Source organism: Peromyscus eremicus, chromosome 7 (genome assembly GCF_949786415.1).
Source record: "Peromyscus eremicus chromosome 7, PerEre_H2_v1, whole genome shotgun sequence".
NCBI lineage: Eukaryota > Metazoa > Chordata > Mammalia > Rodentia > Cricetidae > Peromyscus > Peromyscus eremicus.
In genome coordinates this window covers 17,140,984-17,166,906 of record NC_081422.1, presented here as the reverse complement: position 1 = coordinate 17,166,906, position 25,923 = coordinate 17,140,984, and the positions used below count along the sequence as shown (strand labels likewise).

At 49.0% G+C, this 25,923-nt stretch overlaps 1 protein-coding gene across 1 annotated transcript; it reads left to right on the top strand.

Annotated features, from left to right (window-relative positions):
* The first annotated feature begins 9,333 nt into the window (after positions 1-9,333).
* On the top strand, positions 9,334-25,702 carry Ap1m2 (adaptor related protein complex 1 subunit mu 2). The gene is given in 13 exon segments (XM_059267426.1): positions 9,334-9,467; positions 11,949-12,105; positions 12,283-12,311; positions 12,313-12,351; positions 15,191-15,321; positions 15,413-15,560; positions 15,645-15,771; positions 18,512-18,654; positions 18,748-18,819; positions 21,707-21,865; positions 23,436-23,561; positions 24,655-24,730; positions 25,262-25,702. Coding segments are annotated over 13 exon segments (1,272 nt in total). The 5' UTR covers positions 9,334-9,425; the 3' UTR covers positions 25,285-25,702.
* The last annotated feature ends 221 nt before the right edge of the window (positions 25,703-25,923 follow it).

Here is a 25,923-nt window from a genome sequence, read left to right as displayed (position 1 = left end):
GTCAAGTGGCAAAAAGATGAAATTCCAACCAAGTTCATCCCAGAGTGGTCTCACTGGCGAAGCCATGAGAGAAGCCATGGAAAGGAGCCAAAGAGTGTTAGTGCCAGCCTTGATTATTAGTATAAAAAACATGGAAAAATACATGCATGTACATACACAGACACACAAACAAATAAAAATAAGTCATTGGTAAAGGTTGCTTTTTAAATTTTATTATTTTTATTTTATGGGTATGAGTGTTTGGCTACATGTATGTATGGGTGATGGATCCCCAGGAACTGGAGTTACACGCAGTTGTGAACCACCATGTGGGTGCTGGGAATTGAACTCAGGTTCTCTACAGAAACAGCAAATGTTTTTAATTGCTGCACTATCTCTCTGCCTTAGGGTTATTGTTGCAGTGATAAAATACCATGACCAAAGGCAGCTTGGGGAGAAGAGGGTTTATTTCACTCCCAGTTCCATACAAGAGTTCATCATCAAAAACAATGAGTGAGGGCAGGAACTCAAGCAGGGCAGGGGTGCTGCTTACTGGCTTGCTCCCTGTGATTTTTTTTTTTTTTTTGACAGAAATCTTTTTTTTTTAAGATTTATTTATTATGTATACAGCATGTATGTCTGCAGGCCAGAAGAGGGCACCAGATCTCATTACGGATGGTTGTGAGCCACCATGTGGTTGCTGGGAATTGAACTCAGGACCTCTGGAAGAGCAGTCAGTGCTCTTAACCTCTGAGCCATCTCTCCAGCCCGCTCCCTGTGATTTGTTCAGCCTGCTTTCTCATAGAACCCAGGGCCACCAGACCAGGAGTGACAACATCCACCATGGGCTGGGCCCTCCCCATCAATCACTAATTAACAAAATGTTCTACAGGCTTGCCTGCAGCCCAATCTAATGGAGACGTTTTTCTAAATTGGGGTTCCCTCTTCTCTGATGACTCTAGCTTTTGTCAAGTTGACATAAAACTAACCAATTCATTCACCCTCCAAGAGGATTTATGGAGCTCACTGGCCAGTGCCAGACTCAGTGAGAAACCTTGTCTCAAAAAGTAAGGTGGAGGGCCTGGAGAGATGTCTCAGTTGTTAAGACTATTGGCTGGTCTTGCAGAGGACCCAGATTCAGTTTCCCGCAACCACATGGCAGCTCACAACTATACATAACTCCAGTTCCAGGGCATCTGACACCCTCTTCTGACCTCCGTGGGCACCAGACATTCATGTGGCATACTCACAAAGGTACAAACAAACAAAAGCATAAAAACAACAAACAAAGAACAACAACAACGAAAAAACACTGCGCAGATGTGAAGCCCATTAAAAAAATTGTAGCCATGTTTAATATAACACACCTATCATCTCAGCCCTTGAAAGGTGGAGGAAGAAGGACAGTAGTTCAAGGCTAGCCTCAGCTACATAAAGAAATTGAGGCTAGCCTGGGGTACATGAGAACCTGTCTCAGTAAACAAAAACAACTTTCTTTGGTCGGAAGGTTAAACATTGACAGACACAGTCTAAAACAAAGAAGTGTTAAACACTTTATGCTGAACAGGAGAAGACATCTTTGCCATAATGTTCTAGAATAAGAAGGGTTAATGCTCAACAGAACTTAGATCAGCCGCTGCTCTGCAGGTGACAGTACCTGGTGGGACATCTGGGAGACAGGAAATCAAGGAACTGTGGTTCATTGTGTGGGGACTTGACTTCTGCCCCTTTAGTACTTATCACATTTAAGAATGGAAAGCGGGTTCCAGCAAGGTGGTTCGGCAGGTGAAGGCACTCGCGAGTCCCATCTCCAGAACCCACAGGGTGAGAGGAGAACAGACACTCCTGCTGTCTGTCATCCGACCACCACACGTGCGTGCTGGCACAGACAAGTTGTTTTAAATGTAGAAGTGCCAAGCAGTGATGAAGCACGCCTTTAATCCCAGCCCTCGAGAGCTGGAGGCAGAGGCAAGGTACCTGGTCAGCCTGGTCTACAGACTGAGTTCTAGGACAGCCAGGGCTATACACAGAAACCCTGTCTTGAAAAACAACAACAGGCCGGGCGGTGGTGGCGCACGCCTTTGATCCCAGCACTCGGGAGGCAGAGCCAGGCAGATCTCTGTGAGTTCGAGGCCAGCCTGGTCTACAGAGCAAGATCTAGGACAGGCACCAAAACTACATAGAGAAACCCTGTCTCGAAAAACCAAAACAAAAAGAAAAGAAACAAAAAAAAAAAAGAAAGAAAAACAACAACAAACAAAAAGTAAGAGAAATAGTTAAAATTGAAAATGCTTAAAATGAGAAAGAGAAGAGGGTGTGGCTTTGTGGTAGAAAGCTTGCCTAGCATGTGTAAGGCTCATGCCCTCCATCCCCAGATACTGCAAAGAAAGAAAGAGAGAAAAGGAGGGAGAGGGAGAGGTGTGCAGCTGTAAGAGTCTGGTAGGAGAGTGTGGGGTTTCATGGGCTGTGGAAAGAAGCAAAGAGGAGCTGGGCATGGTGTACAAATAGATCAGAACTTCCAGGTCATCCTTGGCTATACAACCAGTTTCAGGAAAGCCTGGGCTACATGAAACCATCTCAAAAACTTAAATAGAGCTGGCTGGTGGTGGCCCACACCTTTAATTCTAACACTCAGAAGGCAGAGGCAGGTGGATCCTTGAGTTCTAGGCCAGGCTGGTCTACAGAGCAAGTTCCAGGACAGCCAGGACTACGCAATGAAACCCTGTCTCAAAAAAAAAAAAAAAAAACACAACAACAAAAAAAGAGAACGGATCCGAACACTCTGCCTGAGGCCAACCCAACAGGGCCCAGGTGCCGATCCTGTGAAACCCAACAACTTGGAGGTGTTGGTGAGATTACCCTACTGAACAACCTGCTCAGCTGAGATCCACTCGGGAGATGGATCCAGAATCCTACAGTCTGCAGTCTGAGGAAACAAGATCAGCCGAGGAGTTGACGAATGAGCAAAACGTGACCTGAGAACACAAAAGAAGGCGCCGCCCAGCCACCGAACCAGATCACCAGAATCATAAGCCCACCCTACACTGGGAACAGCGAGGAGTTGGGTGCACATTACCATTTATTTGGCTGAACACTGTTGTCAGTGGGAGAGGTGGTACTTGAATCTGAGCTGGAAGTATAAGAAGGAACCAAACTGAAGCCATTTTGGATAGAACTTCTATTTTGAATACGGGCCAAGTAAAGTTTAAGTTCCCCAGACTTCCCTGGGTAACCGACACCACTGACATCGGCTGGCAAGTGGAGACGTGAATGGTGGGTAAGCCGTCCCACCACACTAGAGTGAACCAACCAATGAAGACAAGATAAATGTGCCACAGAGCAGTGTTCCTGGGAAAGTCCCTTATCCCTGAATCCTGACTGGTGGAAAATGGAACTGTAACATGGCATAGATGTTTGCAATTTTCAGCTTTAAAAGCTCTGTGACATTCTGGAGCAGGGTCACATAGTTGCTATAAAGACTTCATATGGCCGGGCGGTGGTGGCGCACACCTTTAATCCCAGCACTCGGGAGGCAGAGCCAGGCGGATCTCTGTGAGTTCGAGGCCAGCCTGGACTACCAAGTGAGTCCCAGGAAAGGCGCAAAGCTACACAGAGAAACCCTGTCTCGAAAAAAAAAAAATGGGTTCTGCAGATTGACTATATGTGACATCTTCCATAAAGATAGTTGAGTTTTTTGTTTTTTGTCCCCCTCCCCCAGTCAGTAAAGGTAACAGCATCATTTTTGGGTCAGTAGTATTGTGTCCTTGTTTTCTCCCTAAATCATCGGCTTATTTTTTCTCTTGGGTGTCTCTTCTTGATGGGTTTGTTGTCCATCTTCAGACTTTTCATTTGTCTGGGGGTCTCTGGGAAGCTGTCCTGGTCGGATGCATTGGAGCAGGAGCCATCTGGGACTTCACTCATTTTCTGGAAAAATACAAGTATAGCCTCACTAGTGTTAGAACATCAGGCCCTTCCCATCAATTAGTTTCTAGATCTTTCCATTCAGCATATATTTTATGCTGTGTATCCTGTAGGGCAAAATGCTTTTGGGCAATAGAAGCCTTATCCTTGTTTTGTTTGTTTGTTTTTTGTTTTTTGGGTTTTTTTTTGTTTTTTTTTGAGACAGGGTTTCTCTGTGTACCTTTGCACCTTTCTTGGAACTTACTCTGTAGCCCAGGCTGGCCTCGAACTCACAGAGATCCGCCTGCCTGGGCCTCCTGAGTGCTGGGATTGAAGGCATGCGCCACCACCGCCCGGCCATATGAAGTCTTTATAGCAACTTCCCAGTGTGGAGAAAGAACTCAGAGAGGTTAGGCAATTTCCCTACTGTCACACAGTAAGCACAGGGGGGAACAAGGACTTGAACCCCAGGAAGTGGAACCTCTCCAAGGTTGTGAAGCAGACGCCTGGGCATGGTTTTGGGCAAATTATATATTTAGTCCTTTAGTCCCATATGGTGTGTTGGGGGTGGCAGTGCATGAGAAGAAACTGAGTTTGAGAAGACATCATATGTGTGCATACATATGTATGTAAATGACGGGAACAAATAATGATTTTCAGAGACAGGAACCTGGGAGTGCAGGTGCAAAGGAGACTTTAAAAAATTTTATGGCCGGGCGGTGGTGGCGCACGCCTTTAATCCCAGCACTCGGGAGGCAGAGCCAGGCGGATCTCTGTGAGTTCAAGGCCAGCCTGGGCTACCAAGTGAGTTCCAGGAGAGGCACAAAGCTACACAAAGAAACCCTGTCTCGAAAAACCAAAAAAAAAAAAATTTTATTTCAGGACTGGGCATGGTGGTGTCTTTGATCCCAGCACTTGGGAGGCAGAGGCAGGCGATTTCCAGGGCTCTTACACAGAGAAACCCTGTCTCAAAAACAAAAAAAACAAACAAAAAAAGGAAAGAAAGAGGGAAAAAAAAGATTTATTTCATCTTTTCCATAGCACAACTTTAATCCCAGCACTCAGGAGTAAATAGATCTCTGTGAGTTCAAGGCCTCCCTGGTATACATAAGGAGTTCCAGGCCAGCCAGAGCTATAAAGTGAGCCCCTGTCTTAACCACAACAAGAACATCTCGGGGGGGGGGGGGGGGGGGGGTTAGTACAGTCCCTGACATTGATTTTTCAGACAGGGTCTCTCACTGAGCCTTGAGCTCACCAGTTTACACTGACTGGCCAACCAGCTCCAGGGACCCACCATGTTTCTACCATGTCTGGCTTTTCCTGTGGGTGCTGGGGATCCAACAGGCTTGCACAGCCAGTGCTTTATCCACCAAGCAGCCTTCAAATGGGGTGAGGTGGGGCTCAACAGCTGAGCCTGAGGGCCAGAGTTTGATCTTTGAGACCCACCTGGTGGAAGGAGAGAACCAACCAAACGCTGTAAGTTACTCTCTGATCTTCCCATGTGTGCCCTGGCACAGCCCACCCCCACCCCCGCCACCCCATCACACACACAAATAAATAGGTAAATAAAAGAAAAATGTAAATGCTTTAAAATAGATATAAAATATACTTTATGAGCATAGAGCTGTGTTCCCAGCACTTAGGAGGTGGAAACTGATGAATCAGGATTTCAAGGTCAGTCTGCATGTACATGAGACCCCATCTTAAAACCATCAACAAGGCCAGGCAGTCGTGGCACACTCCTTTAATCCCAGCACTTGGGAAGCAGACGGATCTCTGTGAGTTTGAGGCCAGCCTGATCTACAGAGCGAGATCCAGGACAGGTACCAACACTACACAGAGAAACCCTGTCTCGAAAAACAAAAAACAAACAAACAAACAAACAAAAATCAACAAAGCTCATGATTACAAGCCTGCTGGGCACAGGAAAGCACAGAGGAGAGGGTCCTGCCCTGAACACAGAGTGGGAGTCAGGGGGACCTCTCCACAGAGAAACCTCAGACAAAGAATGATGTAAAGAAAGCAAGATGGTGAATGTTAAGTCTCAAACCCAGGACAACTGGCTGAGGTGCCTATTTAACATAGCAAAGCAGACCTGGCCTCCTGGTTCTCCCAGCATTCCTCAGTCCTTACCTGTCCAGCCTATGGCTGGCACACCCTGCCCTCTACTCTGAACTCTCCAGCCCCGGGGCTGGGCTGCCCTTCCCCCAGACGCTCTTCCCTATATAATCCAGCCATTTTGGCTAGAGAATTTTGCAATGATTGGTCAGGGGCAGGAAGGGGAGGAAGTCACTAAGTCTGGGGCCTGGTGTAGTGAAACCCTGTGCCTGAGGCCAGCAGGAAGTTGACCATGCAGGGTTGGGAGTCATAGAAGATATGACAGGGAGGGCAGGCCATCATCTTGGTGAGTTAGACAGATTTCTTTAAGTGGGGAAAAGGGAAGGAGGCCGGTAAGCAGAAGCTGGATCCTGGAGGACAAGATATTTTGGACAAACTGGAACAAAGCCACCACCTCTTGGGGGATGGTGGTGGCTACTAAGCCAGAGTGGGCTGGGCTAGGTCAGGCTGGGCTGGGTTGGCTGAGACAAGACAGAGCTAGTCTGTTCTCTGCCCCCACTGAAGCTCTTGGTTTCATGAATTTTTTAGCTAAATAGGCCTTGAGTTTCAGATTCCAGGGCGCTGGGCCCAGGCTTCTGGGTTCCATTTACAGTGTGAATGCGTCTCAGGCCCCAGGAGACTGCTGCTGGCTCTGTGCAGTGCGCATTTGAGTCTGGAGGCCGGAGGACCACTCCCGATGCACCCTCAGGAGCCTCCCACCTGTCTTTAAAACTGTATTTGATTTATGTTTTGTGTGTGTGTGGGGGTGAAAGGACAAGTTGACAGAGTCGGTTCTCTCTCTGAGACAGGCACCTTTGAGTCATTTCACTGACCACCTCCCCATAAACACACCTTGATTTTTTTGTCCTGTTTTCAGTCAGGGTAACACTATATAGCCCTGGCTGGCCTGGAACTCACTATGGAGATCTGCCTGCCTCTGTGTGTGTATGTATGTGTGTGGTGTGTACATGTGGTGTGAATGGTGTGTGTGTGTGTGTGTGTGTGTGTGTGTGTGTGTGTGTGTGTCACGGTGGCCAGGCTAGGCTGGCTGGTCAGGGAGCCCCAGGAATCTGCACCCTCCCTTCCCAGCAGGGATGAGGTGAGCCCAGGTTGCCCTGAGTTAGCTGATGATTAGGAAGGTTCCCGCTCCTGTGAGCAGAGACAACCTAAAACCTTAGGGCTGGAGCTCAGCTGGTACAGCGTGGGCGCAGCACGCAAGAAGCCTGGGGTCCACCCCAGCACCACACGAGCTGAGCGTGATTGTGCATTCCTGTGATTCCTCCAGCACTGAGGCAGGAGGATGATGACTTCCAGGCCATCTTGGGCTATGTAACAACACAAATCACAAAATCAGACAATCAAAACTTTACCCTCTTGGAGCCAAACTTCAGTCTCCCATCTGTCAAGGAAGACAACTGCAGCTCTCCTTTGCCCTCACAGGGTGTTTATTGGTTTGTTTGTTTGTTTTTAGTCAGGATTTCTCTGTGTAGCCCTGGTTGTCCTGGATCTCGCTCTGTAGACCAGGCTGGCCTCTAACACACAGAGATCCACCTGCCTCTGCCTCCCGAGTGCTGGGATTAAAGCCTGTGCCACCACCGCCCAGGCGTTCCCTGAGAGCGTGGAGGCTGTAGCTTAGCTGGTAGAGTGCTTGTTTAGCATACACAAAACCCTGGGTTCCATCCCCACCACTGCATCGTGTCCGTGGACTGTGGTGGGGTGTGTATGTCATCTTGGCACTTGGAAGGTAGAGCAGTCTCATCAGGAGTTCAAGGTGATTCTTGGCTGTATCGGAAGGCCTGGGCTACATGGGCCTTTTTAAAAAGGTCTGTGTGTGATTATCTGTCGGGTTTCTTCTTGGGGGGTATTTATGGCAAGCCTGAAGACGGTGCAGCTACTAGGGAGGGTGAGGTGGAAGAGCTGGAGTTTAAGGTTAGCCTGTGCTATGCGTGGAGGCTCCCAACAGAAACATTTTGAGGGCAGCGAGTGTAACCCGGTGGTACAGCGCTTGCCTGGCACACGCAAAAGTGGGACTTCAGTCCCACGGGACCGCAAAAACAACTGGAACAACAGGATTGTGACTTAGTGACCTGGCTGTGTGGCCTTGAGCCAGTCTGTGCTCGGATTCTTCCCGGGTGGTGGCTGTTCAACTCTACAGACAGGCGCCCTGCCTCTGCTTTAGGACAATTCCCGCGGGCGGTTCTTGTAGCTGATCTCCGACTTTTCTTCATCTGGACTCCTGGCCTGATAAAGGTCTGAGGCTGGCTAGCGGACCGGGAGGGGGTGGGGTGGGGTGGGGTGGATGGGGTGGGTGCGGCAACGAGGCCCAAGCGGGCTGTGTCGCCCCCTGACGGCCGTGCGGGAAACGTTTCTTCAAGAGCACCACGCCGCTGGCTCCACCCCCAACCCACCTCCGCGACGCGGTATCCAGAAACTGGAACGTAGAGATAGGATGATCTTGAGTTTAAGGCCAGGCTGGGCTATTAAATAAATAAATGAAGTTAGAAAACAAAAAACAAAGTCAGATACGGTGGCTCGTGCCTGTAATCTCAGGACTTGTAAGACTGAGTCCAGTCTGAACCGCACAATGACCAGGTCATCCTCGGTTATCTCAACCTTCCTTCTGGAATTAAAAATAATACAAAAACACAAGCCAGACGTGGTGGAGCCCTTAATGCCAGCACTCAGGAGGCAGACGCAGGCGGATTCGAGGCCAGCCTGGTCTACAGAGCGAGTTCCAGGACAGCCAGGGCTACGCAGAGAAACCCTGTTTCAAAAACAAACCAACCCGAGGTAGTAAAATGTATAGTGTGAGTGAGTGAGAGGGACTAACATTGAACATCCAGCGGTGGGCACTGGGGCGAAGTCCTGTGGAGACTGGCACGTGTGGGTGAGAGAACATAGATACATGAACAGACTGATGCCCTGGGGGACGGACGGGTGCTTGGGTGGGCGGATGCGCGTATGCATGGGTGGGTTGATGTGGATGTACGTATGTAAGTGGGAGCGGTGATAAATGGGTGGACGGCAGGACAGACGGAGGGACGGATACGTGAGGGGGTGGTGGACGGATGGATAAATGGGTAGGCGAGTGAGAGGAGGAATGAATAGACGTACGGAGGCGGTGGGCGAGTAGACGGATCAACGGATCAACGTCGTGGGGGTCTCACCATCCACCCAGGCGTTCTTGATCGCCGAAAGAAACCGAGACAGAGCAGCCGTCACACCTCAAGTTCTGCCTTTCCCAGCTCCTGAAGCAGTGTTGGCGTTTGCTGCCGACCACGCCGCTCACCTGGCGGCCTCCCCTTTAAGACGCGCTCACCTGGCGGCCTCCCCTTTAAGACGCGCTCACCTGGCAGCTCACCTGGGCGAGGGCGCTTCCGCAGGAAGAAGAAAGCTGCACTGCCGCCTCTGCCTCTCGCTCCGGCCTCCCAGCTCCACCGGCCGCCACCATGTCGGCCTCGGCAGTCTTCATTCTGGACGTCAAGGGCAAGGTGAGGCAGGGGGCGCGGGGTCGAGGGACCCCGGAGAGGCCGCGGGCCCAGGGCGCAGGACCCGAGCTGGGGACCCACCCTCTCCAGCCAGCGTCTGTGGCAAGGGCCTTCGCTTCTTGCCTCAGTTTCCCTATGTGTAAAATGGAAATAAGAAAGATCCCTCCCGTATGAGCGCCCTGAACCAGTGAGCTCAGCCCTTCTGCAAACCACGGCGCTCAATGAATTCGCACAGTGTAACTAACTGGAGTGGAAGGCCTTCACTGGCTCCTTGCAAGCTGCCCGTCCCTTCTCCGGTGGCAGTCATAGCGGTAGAAGAAAATAAGAGCCCTGAAATAAAACGACAGGGCTGGGCAAGCGCCTCAGTTGTGAGCCGCTGGGTTTGATCCCAGAGCACCACATGGACACCGGAGATTCCAGCACTGGGCGGTGGAGGCCTTCGGGAGGCTCGGAGACCAAGGGAGTGTGAAGCTACATGACACACTGCCCCAAAGTCAAACAGGCTCAGCGAGTCAAGGCACTGGCTGCCCAAGCTTGGCGACCTGAGTTTCAGCCTCAGACCCAAGCAAGGGGAACGGGGACAATCCACAAGGTTGTGCTCTGACCGCATACACACTAGCAATGGACCCACACCGCCTCACACATCATGCACACACAGGAAATAATAGTGCGTGTAAAAACAAACCAACAATATCGACAATGGAGCCAGACGGCAGGGATGCACGCCTCCGGAGGTAGAGGCAAGCAGAGCTCTGTGAGGTCAGCCTCATCTACATAGAGAGTTCCAAGGGGTTGGGGATTTAGCTCAGTGGTAGAGCACTTGCCTAGCAAGCGCAAGGCCCTGGGTTCGGTCCTCAGCTCCGGAGAAAAAAAAAGAGAGAGAGGGAGAGAGGGAGAGAGGGATCAGAACAGCTAGGGCTACACAGGGAAACTTGTCTGGAAAAACAAAAACAAACAAACAAAAAATAAGGACAAGAAAGCCATATCTAGTACCACGCACCTGCCATCCTAGCTACTCTGGAAGCTGAGGCAGAGGATGCCCTGAGCCCAGGAGTTCAAGAACAGCCTGGTCTACAACAGCAAGACACATAAAACACCCTTGAACAAGAACAGCTCAGGAGGAGTGGTCCAGTTTGGGAAATGGAGGCAGAGACACCTGCCTCCAGATGAGGCAGGCACTGAACTCCTTAGCAAAGGCTCCTTCTTCTCTTCCTCTTCAGTGTGGGGAGAGACCCAAGCTAAGCCCGAACACCACCACTAAATCACATCCTAACCCTCTTCTTACTTTTGTTGTTGTTGATTGGTTTTTTTGAGACAGGGTTTCTCTGTGTAGCTTTGCGCCTTTCCTGGAACTCTCTCTGTAGCCCAGGCTGGCCTCGAACTCACAGAGATCCGTCTGCCTCTGCCTCCCGAGTGCTGGGATTAAAGGCGTGCGCCACCACCGCCCGGCTCTCTTCTCACTTACTTCTATCTTCTACCGTGTGGGGTGCTGGAGATGGACTCAGGCCGTTGGCCTTGGTGGTAAGACGCTTCACCACTGAGCTTTCTCACAGCCCCTCTCTACTTCTTGTTTTGAAGTGGTTGAGTTACCCAGGCCTGCTTCAAATTTACTCGTAGCTTAGCTAGGCTGAACTTGCATCCTCCTATCCCAGACTCCATAGTAGCTGGGATGGCAGGCCCTTGTTAAGGAGAGGTCCAGCACAGCCAGTCTTCCTGGTTGATGATGATTGACTTTCTCAGGGCTGAGGATGAAACCAAGGACTTCATGCATGGTAGGCTAGTCCTCTGCTGCTGAGCTGTACTCTAGCCCATCATCCTTTTCCTTTTCTTTTGTGAGGCAGAATCTCAGGTAGCCCAGGTTGGCTTTGAACTTACTGGATAGCCAAGGATGGCCTTGCACTTCTGATCCTCCTGCCTCCACCTCCCAAACCTATGCCCAGTATAACACTCATTAGTAGAAAGTTGATAGGGCTTGGTATGGACCAGGATACTTTTAGCTGTGGGTCTTGTGCACCCACTTAATAGGCATAAAAACTGAGGCATACAGAGGTAAACTCTTACCTAGGCCCCTCAGATAACAAATCTGTGAGAATTAGACACTGAGCATAGTGGCAAACACCTGTAATCTCAGCATTCAAGAAGCTGAGGCAGGAGGATTGAGAGTTGAGACCAGCTGGGGCTCCATAGGAAAACTATCTAATAAATAAGAAAAGAAAAGACAGCCTACGGATGTAGTTTACTTGGTAGAGGGTTTGTAATCGTAGTCTAGCTGGGTGGAAGCAGGGGATCAGGAGTTTAAGGTCATCCTCCGCTACATTTGTATTCAAGGCCCAGCCTAGGCGACACGAGGTACTAACTCACCATCCCCTCCATAAAACAAAATAGAGGGCGAGTGTCCTATGAGAAAAGAGAATAGACAGCCTAAGGCCCCCATACCCCAGGTCTGGGTACTGTGGTGACTGACTCCTCTTTGCCTATCTTTAGCCCCTGATTAGCCGGAACTACAAAGGTGATGTGCCCATGACAGAGATCGACCACTTCATGCCACTGCTTATGCAGCGTGAGGAGGAGGGGGTGCTGGCCCCGCTGCTGAGCCATGGCCGAGTGCACTTCCTGTGGATCAAACACAGCAACCTCTACTGCATCCACCCCCCACTGGTCAGGAGTGCCAAGAACTCCATCCAGAGGGCAGTGTACTGAGAAGAGAGTTTCCACAGTGCGTGGGGTAAGGGCCAGTAGAAATGGGGTGGGGAGCAACAGGGGACACGTAACACCCCTCCCTCGAAAAGGCTCTTGTTCCTTAACCTTGCTGTGCCAGTGGTGGCCACCACCCTGAAGAACGCCAACAGCCTCTCTGGTGTACTCCTTTCTGTACAAGACCGTGGAGGTAGGTACTGGCCTCTCATTGGCTAGCTGGGTCTGTCTGTCTGTCTACTTGTGCTTACCCCTGTCAGTTGCCGCCTTCTGACCATGCTCATTAAAGCCTCCCTCACTCTACTCTCACACCTGGGGTAGGAAGAGGCTCCCCCAGATCCCCAGATCTGCGCTTGGGGTCTAATCCCACTTCTGTGCTGTGTGACCTTCAGGAAGTCCCTTGTTTCTGTGCCTGGGAAGGGAAGGGAAAAAGAGATAGCTGAAAAGGTGGCCGTGGGGATGAAGTAATGCAGAGGAAGTGTCCCAGCGGAGGACAGAAAGGCCCTGAGGTGTGACTAGAAATACACTTAGAAATATGTCTGACAAAAGAGTTACTTGGATAGAGTAAATTATAGAGGTTTAAATCCTCTTCTTTCCGGATAGAGGCTAAGTGGTTTGAGCAGAGCAAGGTTCAGATGTTGACCGAGTGCGTCTCCCCTCCCAAGAGATACAGGTTGAGCATCAGTGTGCTTGGTGCTGGATATTGGATGTTTTCAGATGTTAGAATCTTTGCAGATATGTAGTGAGGCATCCTGGGAATAGTACCAAAGACTTCAGGAAATGAGTTTGTGTTTGATGTATACATGTATACCTTATCTACCCTTTTTTTTTTTTTTTTTTTTTTTTCCTCGAGACAGGGTTTATCTGTGTAAGAGCTCTAGCTGTCCTGGAATTTGCTCTGTAGACCAGGCTGACCTCAAACTCGCAGAGATCCTCCTGCCTCTGCCTTTCTAGTGCTAGGATTAAAGGTGTGCACCACCTCTGCCTGACAGAAGATAATTTTTAAATTTTTAAAAATTTATTTATTTGTATAAGTGTGCTAGAATGTATTTCTGTGAAGCACATGTCCAAACAGGCTTAAAGAGAGCATTGGATCCCTTGGGACTGGAGTTAAAGGATGGTTGTGAGCTGCCATGTGGGTTCTGGGAATCAAACCTGGGTTCTCTGAAGAGCAGCCAGTGCTCTTAATGGCTTAACTATCTTTGCAGCCTCTGGAAGGCCACTAAAAAAAAAAGTTTTTGCCAGACGGTGGTGTCCAAGGCCTTTAATCCCATAATTGGGAGGCAGAGGCTGGTGGATCTCTATGAGTCTGAGGCGAGCCTGGTCTATAGAGCAAGTTCCAGGACAACCAGGAATACGAAGAGAAACCCTGTCTCAGAAAACCACACACACACACACACACACACACACACACACACACAGACACAGAGAGAGAGAGAGAGAGAACCATTAATGCATGTAGATCCGTGGAGGGGGGTGGTGTCTCCTGCATCCCTCCCCACAACAGATTGCTGACTGTTCAGTTTAGTTCAGGTAGTTATGTCTGTGTATTTATTTTTGAGACAGGCTCTCTTGCAGCCCAGCTGACCTTGAACTTCCAGGATCACAGGTGTACCTAGTTGTTTTATATTGGAATGTTTTACATTTATTCAGTTAGTTCTTGTGTGTGTGCACACGCGTGTGAGGCATGGGTGTGGAGATCCCAGGACAGCTAGCCTTCCAGCACATGGATTCTAGGGTCCTCAGGTTTGGTAACAAGTGACTTTACTTGCTGAGCCATCTGTCTGGTCTGTTTTGTTTTGATGTTGGCTTTTCCTGAGCTAGAGAATTTCATTCATGCACTTTGTTTTATTCTTAGCTATTTGCTCACATCACTGGCCCCTATACATCACCTGACAGATACACAGATTCATGATGTATATGCAGAACACAGACGTTCAGAAATTTAAGATATACACTTTATTACAGATTTATTTACTTTTAATTTTATGTGTATGGGTGTTTTGCCTGCAAGTGTGTCTGTGTACCTCATGTATGCAGTGCCTACAGAGGCCTGAACGGAATGTTGGATCTTCCGGGACTGGAGTTACGGACCGTTGTGAGCTGCCATTTTGGTGCTAGGTGCTGAACATGGGGCACAGGTCCTCTGCAAGAGTAGCCAGTGCTCTTAATCACTGAGCATCTCTCCAGCCCCACGCTTTTTGTTTGTTTTGTTTTGTTTAGTTTGTTGAGACAGGGTCTCTTTATTTAGTCCTGGCTGTCCTGGCTATGTAGACCAGGCTGGCCTTGAACTCAGGAAGACCCACTTGTCTCTGCCTCCTGAGTGCTGGGATTAAAAACACTAGTCACCATACCTGGCCTCCACACTTTTTTTTAGGGAGATCAAGATGGATCAGACCCCTCATTCTAGAGCTTTAAAGGCTACAGCAAGAGTATGGAAAGTTCATGGCCAACCTAGACTGTCTCAAAAAAAAAGTCTGGGGGCTGGAGAGATAGCTCAGAGGTTAAGAGCACTGACTGTTCTTCCAGAGGTCCTGAGTTCAATTCCCAGCAACCACATGGTGGCTCACAACCATCTGTAATGAGATTTGGCGCCCTCTTCTGTATACATAATGAATAAATAAATCTTTAAAAAAAAAAAAAAAAAAAAAAGTCTGAAGTGTGGCTCCTCAGTAATCCCCTGCATAGACTCCTCCAGTGAGGGGTTGGGGGTGTTGCTCATTTGAGTGCTGATCTAAAGGGAGGTGCTGGTTTCCTCCAACCCCTGTATCGTACCCACACCTAGAAAATCCATTCTCACCCCCCCTAGCTGTCTGTCCAGATTCTTCAAGGTGTAGGTTTCCACTGCTGTTTCTCTCCTTCCTACCCTGACATTTTGGATATGGTTGAACCCACCACCAGGGATCCCTTTTCCTCATTAAATTGCTCCCTGGGAGAGAGCCTGTCTCTTTGTTTGCAGTCCAGGCTCACAGTAGATGGTCTGTAATTGCTTACTGGCTGGCTGAGCGTGTTCCCTGGGACCCCACACCCAGGTCTTCTGTGAGTACTTTAAGGAGCTGGAGGAGGAGAGCATCCGAGATAACTTTGTCATTGTGTATGAGCTGCTGGATGAGCTCATGGACTTCGGCTTTCCACAGACCACGGACAGCAAGATCCTGCAGGAGTGAGTGCGGGAAAGGCGCCTGTGACCGGGAGGCTGGTCCCTCTGAGGTGTCCGTGGTTCAGCTGCAGACCCTCGCTGCTCTTCCCAATAGGTACATCACACAACAGGGCAACAAGTTGGAGACAGGCAAGTCTCGAGTACCACCTACGGTCACCAATGCTGTTTCATGGCGCTCCGAGGGGATCAAGTACAAAAAGAATGAGGTCTTCATTGACGTCATAGAGTCTGTTAACCTTCTGGTGAGTTCCTGCGCCTCATGTCCTGGGGGCAGGAGAGGTAACTCTACCTGTTGACACCCCATATTGGGATACCCCCCTTTGCAGGTCAATGCTAATGGCAGTGTCTTGCTCAGCGAGATTGTGGGCACCATCAAGCTGAAGGTGTTTTTGTCTGGGATGCCAGAGCTGCGGCTGGGCCTCAATGACCGAGTGCTCTTTGAGCTTACTGGCCGTAAGATTGGGGGGGAACCCTTTCCTGGGGATGGGCTAGGAAACAACCAGAGGCCTCCTAGACTGCAGCCAGTTCTGAGATAAGTGTTCACATGCCCTCTGATAATTGAGCCTTGCATCTCAGCAGCAAAGTTCACCTAGGAAATGCTTTCTTTGTTAATGAGAGCTGGCTGCAGACCAAGCCCATTTCTGGCCTTGACATTCTAATGTTAGGAGGAGACAGGTTAATAATATTTAAACATCTCACAAAGTCAGGCACAGTAATCCAAGCTGTAATGTCAGCACTCCGGAGGCCGAGGCAGGGGAGTTAGCAGTTCAATGTCATCTCCTTAAGTTAGTGGGATCCTTGTGAGACGTGGGCAGAGACAAATGGTTGGTTCACTAGAAATTCAAGGGGGCAAGCCTAGCCTAATCAGCAAGTTCCATGCCAAAAGAGAAATGCTGTTCCAGGAAAAAACAAAAACAAAAAAACAAGGTGGATGCCACCTGAGGAAGGGCGCCTGGTATTGCCCTCTGGTGTCCGTGTATACATGTGCACATACATACAAATGTGTACACACACACACCAGATTAAAATAAAGTCAACCAAACAAAAACCAAGTTGAGCAGAGCATAGTGTTACATAAGGGTGACCCCAGACCTTGGGAGGTAGAAGCAGGAGTTGAAGGTAATTCTCAGCAACTTACAAAGTTTGAGGCCATTCTGGGCTTCATAAGACCCCATCTCAAAAGATCACACCAACACAAAGAAAATAAAAGCAGGAACATTACAAACAAGAAAAGAAACCAAAGAGATGGTTCAGCCAGTATAGCCCTGCACACCAACATGAAGATCCCAGTTTAGACCCCAGAAGACGTACAAAAAGCAGGCATAGGGGTCTGGAGAGCTGGCTCAGCAGTTGAGAGCACTGGCTGCTCTTCCAGAGGACCTGGGTTCAATTCCCAGCACCCATATGGCAGCTCATAACTGTCTGCAACTCCAAGATCTGACATCCTGACATCCTCACACAGACATACATTCAGGCAAAACAACAATGCACATAAAATTAAAAATAAATAAATAAATAAATAAATAAATAAATAAATAAATAAAAAGCAGGCATGGAGGCCAGGTGGTGGTGGCACATGCCTTTAATCCCAGCACTCAGGAGGTAGAGGCAGACGGATCTCTGTGAGTTCCAGAATAGCCTGGTCTGCAGAGTGAGTTCTAGGACACCCAAGGTTACATGGTGAAACCCTGTCCCCCAAAACTAATAAAATACAAAGGATGAGCATGGTGGTGTTTATCTGTTCTGTGACACTGGAGGAGTAAGGCAGGAGATCCCTGGAGTGCTCTGGCCAGCCCTGCTTGCCAGTTGGTGAGCTCCAGGTTAAATGAGACACCTTGTGTCAAAAGATAAGGCAGAGGGCCAGAGAGAAGGCTCAGCAGGGAAATCTCTTGGCCACAAACATAGTGACCTGAATGAGATCCCTAAACCCACACAGAGAAATCTGGAAGTGCTGGTGTGCATCTAAATCTCAGCATACCTTTTAAAGATTTTATTTATTTAGTGTTTATTTGTTTATTTATTGTGTGTGGGTATTTTGCCTGCATGTATATATGTGCACCATGTGTATGCAGTGCCCACAGAGGCCAGAAGAGGGTGTCAGATTCCCTGGGACTGGAGTTAGTACATATAGATGGTTGTCAGCCCCTATGAAGGTGCTGGAATTGAACCTAGGTCCTCTACAAGAGCAGCCAGTGCTCTTAACCACTGAGCCATCTTTCCAGCCCCATGAAGTCTAAGGGCTCCTATGCTCAATGGAGGCAGAGACAGGAGAATCTTCCAGAAGCTCGTAGGCTAGTTAGATTGGATGGCATCGCAGAACAGAAACAAGTGATCCTTGACAAGGCAGAGGGAAGAAGCATGGCAGCCATGCATCTGTGCTTGTACACATCAGACACACTCGCAGCAATACGTTAAACAAAGAGGCAAAGTGACTGAAGACACTTGCCAGCAAACCTGACCATCTGTTCAATCCCCAGGACCCACACGGTGGAACGAGAGAGCTGACTTCTACAAGTTGTCTTCTGACCTCCATTTGCACTGGGGCAAGCATGCCCCACCTCCCAAGTAAATAAATAAATGTAATAATAATTTAGGGAAGAAGTTAGGGAGTGATTGATCTTTGGTTTTTAATGCACACATGTACACATGAATCCATATAGTACGTGCATACACACGATATTCTCACAGTACACACATGCACACAAAGGGAAAATTAGGGCCTGGAGAGGCAACCCAGTGACTTGGGGCATTTCTTGCTCCTGCAGAGGACCTGAGTTCGGTTCCCAGCACCTACAATAGTTGGCTTACAACTATTCACAACTCCCCGCTCCAGGAGCTCTGACACCATGTTTTGGCCTCTGTGAGCACCAGCACATGCAGATCTCTGTGATTTGGAAGGCAGCCTGGTCTACATATGGAATTTCAGGACAGCCAAGGCTATGTTAGACCCTGTCTCAAAAAAAAACCCCAAAATTTAAGAAAAAAAAATCCTACTAAAATTTTTAGAAAAATAAACTCCAAATAAAATGAAATGAAAAGAGAAAACAGAAGCTTGGGTGGGAGGCAGGTCCGGCTTCTGATTCAGCACCACCACTCAGGTCCTGGGGTCCTCTGAAAACCTGGAGAAGGTTTGGTGGGGCGGAGCGCACTGCTCAGCCCAGGGTCACGCTACTTGCTCCACTCCGAGTTTCAGGCAGCAAGAACAAGTCTGTGGAACTGGAAGATGTGAAATTCCACCAGTGTGTGAGGCTTTCGCGCTTTGACAATGACCGCACCATCTCCTTCATCCCCCCGGATGGGGACTTTGAACTCATGTCCTACCGCCTCAGCACCCAGGTGAGCCGGCGTCCGGCCCAACACAAAGAGGTGGTGGGCAGTGGACCAAGGGCTGACATCGGGATCTGCGGTAACTGCCTTGTCTGCCTGCAGGTCAAACCCCTGATCTGGATCGAGTCCGTCATTGAGAAATTCTCCCACAGCCGAGTGGAGATCATGGTCAAGGTGAGCTCTAGGGGAAGGCTTTCTCGACTCAGGCTCCAGGATACCTTCTGGCCAGGGAGGCTCCTGCTGGGCATGCGAGGTTTCTGTTTGTTTTTAATTCTTTTTCCATAATTTTGTGTGTATGGGTGTTTTGCCTGCATGTGTGTCTGATGTGCAAGACTTGCTTGCATGGTGCCCACAGAGACTAGAAGAGGGCACTGATGTTTGTGAGTCTCCTTGTGGATGCTGAGAATCAAGCTGGAATCCTCTGGAGGAGCAGCCAAACCACTGAGCCTTCTCTCCAGATCTAGTGTTTTTTTTTGAAGGGAGATCTCACTGTGTAACCCTGGATGAACTCTCTGTGTAGACAAGGATGGCCTCAAACTCAGAGATCTGCTTGCCTCTGCCTCCTAAGGGCTGGGTCTAGAGATGAATGCATCTTCTCAGCCCTTATTTATTTATTTAAGATTTGTTTTTATTTTATGTGAATTTTATAGATGTTGTCTTAGTTAGGGGTTTTTTTTTGGGTTTTGTTGTTGTTGTTGTTTTTTCAAGACAGGGTTTCTCCGTTTAACAGCTCTGGCTGTCCTGGAACTCACTCTGTAGACCAGACTGGCCTGAAACTCACAGAGATCTGCCTGCCTCTGCATCCCAAGTCCTGGGATTAGAGGTGTATGCCACCACTGCTTGGCCTTTATTTAGGGTTTCTATTGCTGTGAAGAGACACCATGACCATGGCAACTCTTACAAAAGAAATCATTTAATTGATGCTGGCTTATAGTTCAGAGGCTCAGTCCATTATCATCATAGAGGGACATGTCATCGTGCAGGCAGATGTGGTGCTGGAGTTGGGAATCCTACATCTTGGTCCACAGGCAACAGTAAGTAAACTGAGACACTGGGTGTGGCTTGAGCATATATGAGACCTCAAAGCCCACCCCCACAGTGACACACTTCCTCCAACAAGGCCACACCTACTCCAACAAAGCCACACCTCCTAATAGTGCCAATAGCTTATGGGGCCGGTTACATTCAAACTACCACAGATGTTTATCTTCATTTATGTGCGTGCACCTTGTGTGCCTAGTACCTTTGCATGACAGAAAAGGTTGTTCTGTATCATGGAACTGGAGTGATAGATGGTTGTGAGTTGTCCTGTGGTTGCTAGGAACCAACACTGGATCCTCTGCAATAGTAACGAATTCTCTTAACCACTGAGACATCTCTCCAGCCTCATGTTTTTGTTTTTATTTTTTTGTTTTTTTGAGACAAGGTCTCTCTAGGTAGCCCTGGCTGTCCTGCAACTTGCCAAATAGACCAGCTTGACTTCAACAGAGGCCAACTCACAGAGATCTGCCTGTCTCTGCCTCTTGAGTATGCTGCTGCCGCTGCCGCTGCCGCCACCACCCAACTCATGACATTTTCATAGTTTACATGATGTGATAGTTTGAATGTAATTGGCCCTCGTAAGCTCATAGGGAGTGACAACAGGAGGTGTGGCTTTGTTGGAGTAGGTGTGGCCTTGTTGGAGGAGGTGTGTCACTGTGGGGGTGGGCTTTGAGGTCTCATATATGCTCAAGCCATGCCCACTGTCTCAGTTCACTCACTGTGGACCAAGATGTGGGACTCTTAGCTCCAGCACCACATCTGCCTGCATGATGCCATGTCCCACCGTGAAGATAATGGACTAAACCTCTGAACTGTAAACCACCCCAATTAAATGTTTCCATTCATAAGTGTTGCTGTGGTCATGGTGTCTCTTCACAGCAATAGAAACTCTAACCAAGACATATGATGTATCATATCTACCTCCCCACCCTCTAGTCCTCTCCCAATCTGCTGACCTCTCCCTTCCCAAACATTCCCATTTCTACTTTCTATTTTTTTTCTGTTTTTGTGACCTGGTGAGTTTCGTGGGGGTTATTTACAGGGCTGTGGGCTTTTTACCAGTGGCCACACCTCTGAAGAAGGTCTCTCTCTCCTCAGCAACTGTTTACTGCCTATCCATCCTCTGAGAGGGGCAGGGCCTGGTGAATTCTCCCTGCTGGAACTGTTAACTGCACATGAATCTTCAAGGAAGGTTGTCAGCCCCATTTCTAGCTCAGGATGACCTGGAAGTATCATTCTTCCTGCTTCCACTTCCCCAGTGCTGCCATTATAGTGGTTTGCCATCGCCCATGGATCCCTCTTTGTTTACTTGTTTGTTTGTTTTGGTTTTGCTTTGTTGTGTTTTGATTTTTGTTGTTGTTGTTGTTTGTTTCAAGACAGGGTTTCTCTGTGTAGCCCTGGCTGTCCTGGAACTTGTACTATAGACCAGGCTGGCCTCAAACTCAGAGATTCACCTGCCTCTGCCTCCCAAGTGCTGGGATTAAAGGCATGTGCCACTGTGCCAGGCCACATTTATTTATTTTGTGTATGTGTATGTGTGTGGGCAGGCACATGGCATGGAGGTCAGAGGACAACTTGCAGGAATCAGTTCTCTTTCTACCATGTGGGTCCCAGGGATTGAACTCAGGTCCTTAAACCTGGCGTCAAGTGCCTCTACCTGCTGAGCCATCTCACCAGCCTCTTCTCTTTTCTCTCGCCAGGGATGTCATCGGGGCCTCTTGAATGCTAGGCCTTCACTCTGCCCCAAGCTATATTCTCATCCTTTTTTTCTGTTTTGTATTTACACAAGAGATCTCACTCACTATAGTCCAGGCTGGCCTTGAACACTCACTATAGTCCAGGCTGGCCTTGAATGTTGTGTCTATATCCAGGCTGGACTCAAACACTCTCTTTATAGTCCTGACAGGCCTTGAACTTGACATCCTCCTGCATCAGCCTCCAGAGTAGCTGGGATCACAAGTGTCCACCTCTAGTCTCGCTCAGGAGTAAATACTTTTTGCCTCCTGCTCTCTCCTGGCAGGCTAAGGGGCAATTTAAGAAGCAGTCAGTGGCCAATGGCGTGGAAATATCTGTGCCTGTTCCCAGTGATGCAGACTCCCCACGCTTCAAGACCAGTGTGGGCAGTGCCAAGTATGTGCCTGAGAAGAATGTTGTCATTTGGAGTATCAAGTCCTTCCCTGTGAGTATTGAGAAAGGCGGGGCCCAGGGAGAGAGGGGACTTCAGTGGTGGTGGGGCCTCAGGGAACCTCATCAGTATGCACATGGCTATCCGTGGGGGCTGATAAAGGGGACCCAGGCTGTTTCTAGATTGGCACTTGATGTGTGGTCATGTCTGTCTACTTCCCACGTGGGAGGTGGAGGCAGAGGATAAAGAACTCAGGCTTGCTGGGCAGTGGTGGCGCACGCCTTTAATCCCACCACTTGGGAGGCAGAGCCAGGCAGATCTCTGTGAGTTCAAGGCTATCCTGGTCTACAGAGCGAGATCCAGGACAGGCACCAAAACTACACAGAGAAATCCTGTCTCAAAAAACAAAAACAAACAAACAAACAAAAAAAGAATTCAGGCTTATCCTTGCCTACAAAACTACTTCAAGTCTAGCCTAGGCTACATGAGACCCTGTTTGAAAACCCAAACCAAACCAAACCAAGGTGGGGAAACTGAGGCCTCCTCAAACAGCATCTCCCTACTCCCATAAGTCCTTCAGGGATATGGCCTTGGTTCCTGGTTTTTCCTTCATAGACTCAGCTCATCTGTGAAATGGGATGGATGACAATTGACCCACATTCATTTAGTTGATGTTCTTAGACATGGTCTCACTGTATAGTCATTGCTAGCCTCGAACTCACAGAGATCTGCTTGCCTCTGCCTCTCAAGTGCTGGTATTAAAGGTGTGTGTGCCATAATGTCCAATTATGACTCATATTCTCCACATCTGAGCACTGAGGGCTTTATTGTTAGTGATTGTTAGTGTGTGTGTGTGTGTGTGTGTGTGTGTGCGCGCGTGCATGTGTGTGTGTGTGTGTGTGTGCCATGGGGTACAGGTCAGAGGACAACTTGGAGGATTGGGTCTCTCTTTCCCTATGTGGGTCCCAGGGATTGAACCCAGGTTGGCAGGAAGTGCTTTCTTGCTTCTTAATCTTGACAGCCCTTTCTTTATTACTGACTTTTTTATTTGTTATTTTATTTATTTATTCGTTTTTCCGAGACAGGGTTGAACATCCTGTTCAAGTGTTCTACCACTATTCTGCCATCCTGGTCCTTGGTTTCTTGACACAAGGTCTCACTCTAACCCAGACTGGCCTTGAACTTGTAATCTTTTTTTTTTTTTTTTTTTTTTTTTTGGTTTTTCGAGACAGGGTTTCTCTGTGTAGCTTTGCGCCTTTCCTGGAACTCACTTGGTAGCCCAGGCTGGCCTCGAACTCACAGAGATCCACCTGGCTCTGCCTCCCGAGTGCTGGGATTAAAGGCGTGCGCCACCACCGCCCGGCGAACTTGTAATCTTTGATCCTCCTGCTTTACTTTCCAGAGTAGCTGGAACTATGGGCTTTTGCCACCGAACCCAGCCACTGGAGGATTTGATCTGTTTCCTCCAGACTGAAGGACAAGAGTTAGACTTTTTCTATGAGTCTCAGAGAACACGCTAGACTTTGAAGTCTCTGTAAGGGACCTTCTCTGTGGAGGCTGCTCTGAGAGAGATCTGAGAGACAGAGGGTGGTCCAGAGAGTCTGATGCCTCTGTGTGTCCACAGGGCGGCAAAGAGTACTTGATGCGTGCCCACTTTGGGCTCCCCAGCGTGGAAACTGAGGAGGTGGAGGGCCGGCCACCCATTGGGGTCAAGTTTGAGATTCCATACTTTACAGTTTCTGGCATCCAGGTGAGGAACAAGGGTGGGAAGTCCCTACTTTCTTCCCTCGTGGCTTCAGTCACCTCTCATCTCACATTTATTCATTTGAGCTCTTATTTTACGTGTATCAGTGTTTTGCCTACATATATGTCTGTGTACCATGCGTATGCAGTACCTGTGGAGGTCAGAAGAAGGTGTCAGATCCCCTAGAACTGGAGTTACAGAGTGTTGCAATCCACCATATGGATGCTGGGAATCTAACCCAGGTCCTCTGGAAGAGCAGCCGGAGTTCTTAGCCACCAAGACATCTCTCCAGCCCTTTATTTTTTTGAGACAGGGTCTCACTGTAGCCAGACTGACCTGGAACTCACTCTGTAGACCAGGCTGGCATTGAACTCAAGCAGAGACCTGCCTGCCTCTGCTTCCCAAGTGCGGAGATCAGAGGTATGCACCACACCAGGCATTTGTACTTCGTTTGTAACCCAAGCTAGCCGAGGACTCACTGAATCCAGGCTGGTCTTGAACCCACTGCACAACCCAGGCTGGCCTTGAACTTATCACATCCCTCTGTCTAGATTCCCAAGCTCTAGGGTGAAAGTCATGTGTCCCCATGCCAGGGTGTCCACTTCTTTGTCTTCCCTAGGGAATGCTGCCTCTTCTGCTCTCAGGCTGGGGCTCTTCCCTCTCTACCTCTCACATTGGCATCTGCTGTCCCCTTGCTCAGTCACTGTTCACTTCTGCCCTCCCCCACCTGCAGAGTATTCTCCATTCTCTTGACCTGTCCCCAACTCTGTCCTGTATCTTCCCTCTGTACTTCCTTTTCCCTACTGGCTTGGATCACTTCCTCTTTGCCCATGTCATGCCCAGAGACTCCCAGCTTGGGTCATTTTGTATCCTAACATGTGCCCTGTATGTTCTCTTGATGTGGGCCATCCCTTTTCCTTCCTAGTCATCCCCCCTCCCACTATTCCCCCCACACTGGGATGGAACTCAGGGACTGGTACATGCTAGGCAGGGGCTTTCCCATGAGTCATACCCAGCTCCTCACAGGTGACTCCAGAAGGAAGCTCTGCTGCCGAGCTACATCTCTAGTCCTTGGCCACTCCTTTTTATTGTCTTCCAGGTCCGTTACATGAAGATCATTGAGAAAAGTGGATACCAGGCCCTGCCCTGGGTCCGCTACATCACCCAGAGTGGGGGTAAGAGCCTGGCTTTGTGGGACAGTGAGCTTAAGGAGATGGAGGGCATGGGGACTGTTGACGTTGATGCTATGTTTGGGACAGTTCTAAAACTTGACATGTTCGGCCCCAAACCCATCCCTTACCATGCTTCCTCGGGCGTCAGCTTATACATCTTTAGAATGGGGTGGCTGGCCTGCTCCACAGTGACGATAAGGTCTGAACAAGATGCTGATGCTTAGCATCTCCATACAATGGGGCATGCTGACCAGATGGAGGCTACGTGTGGAACCCATCCTGACCTAAGCAAGATTTTTTTTTTTTTTTTTTTTTTTTTTTTAATACTAGGACAGAAACCAGGGCTTTATACATGATAGGTAGGAACTCTACCATCAAGCCACCCCATGTCCCAAGCCTGTATCCCTAAGCATTGTAAAATATTTCCAGGGGTGATTTTGTATGTTGGGACCCAGGATAGATTTTGTGGGTGTTGGAGGACTCTTTCCCCTTTCTCAATTCTCAGATGGTCTCCCGCTCATTTTTTTTCTGCAGATTATCAACTTCGTACCAGCTAGAAGGGAGAAGTGGGGGTTTGAACATGAGTTGAACATGTGGCTTCCTTCTTCTCAGATCACAGCTTCAGACTATGAGAGATGTGCGTGCGTGCGTGCGTGCGTGCGTGCGTGCGTGTGTGCGTGTGTGTTCATGCTGGGTTGGGGTACTGACAACACAGTCTTGCTGCCAGTGCCCACCCCCGTGTACCTCTCAGCTGTCTAGGATGGTTGTGTCCCTCACCCTTGGAGCTCTCCCATCCTGATTTTATATGAAGAAATATAAAGGGCCCGAACTGCCCCTCCCCTCCGTGTGTGCCTTCCTGCAATGACCTGCCTTGGGCAGCTCCAGGGCTCTTTTATAGCTGCTGAGCCTAGGCCCTGCTGCCCTCCATCTGAGTTTTAGGGTGTCATTAAAATAAATCTAACAGCTGTGAATGTGCTTCTTGGCTCTGGACTGGGAATGACCATACTTGCTTAGGTGGGCGTGCCCAGGTGGGCGTGTCAACTGATTACTTGCCGTTCTTTTCCACCCTGGAAAAATGGAGGGCATGGGGACTGTTGACGTTGATGCTATGTTTGGGACAGTTCTAAAACTTGACATGTTTAGTCCCAAACCCATCCCTTACCATGCTTCCTCGGGCGTCAGCTTATACATCTTTA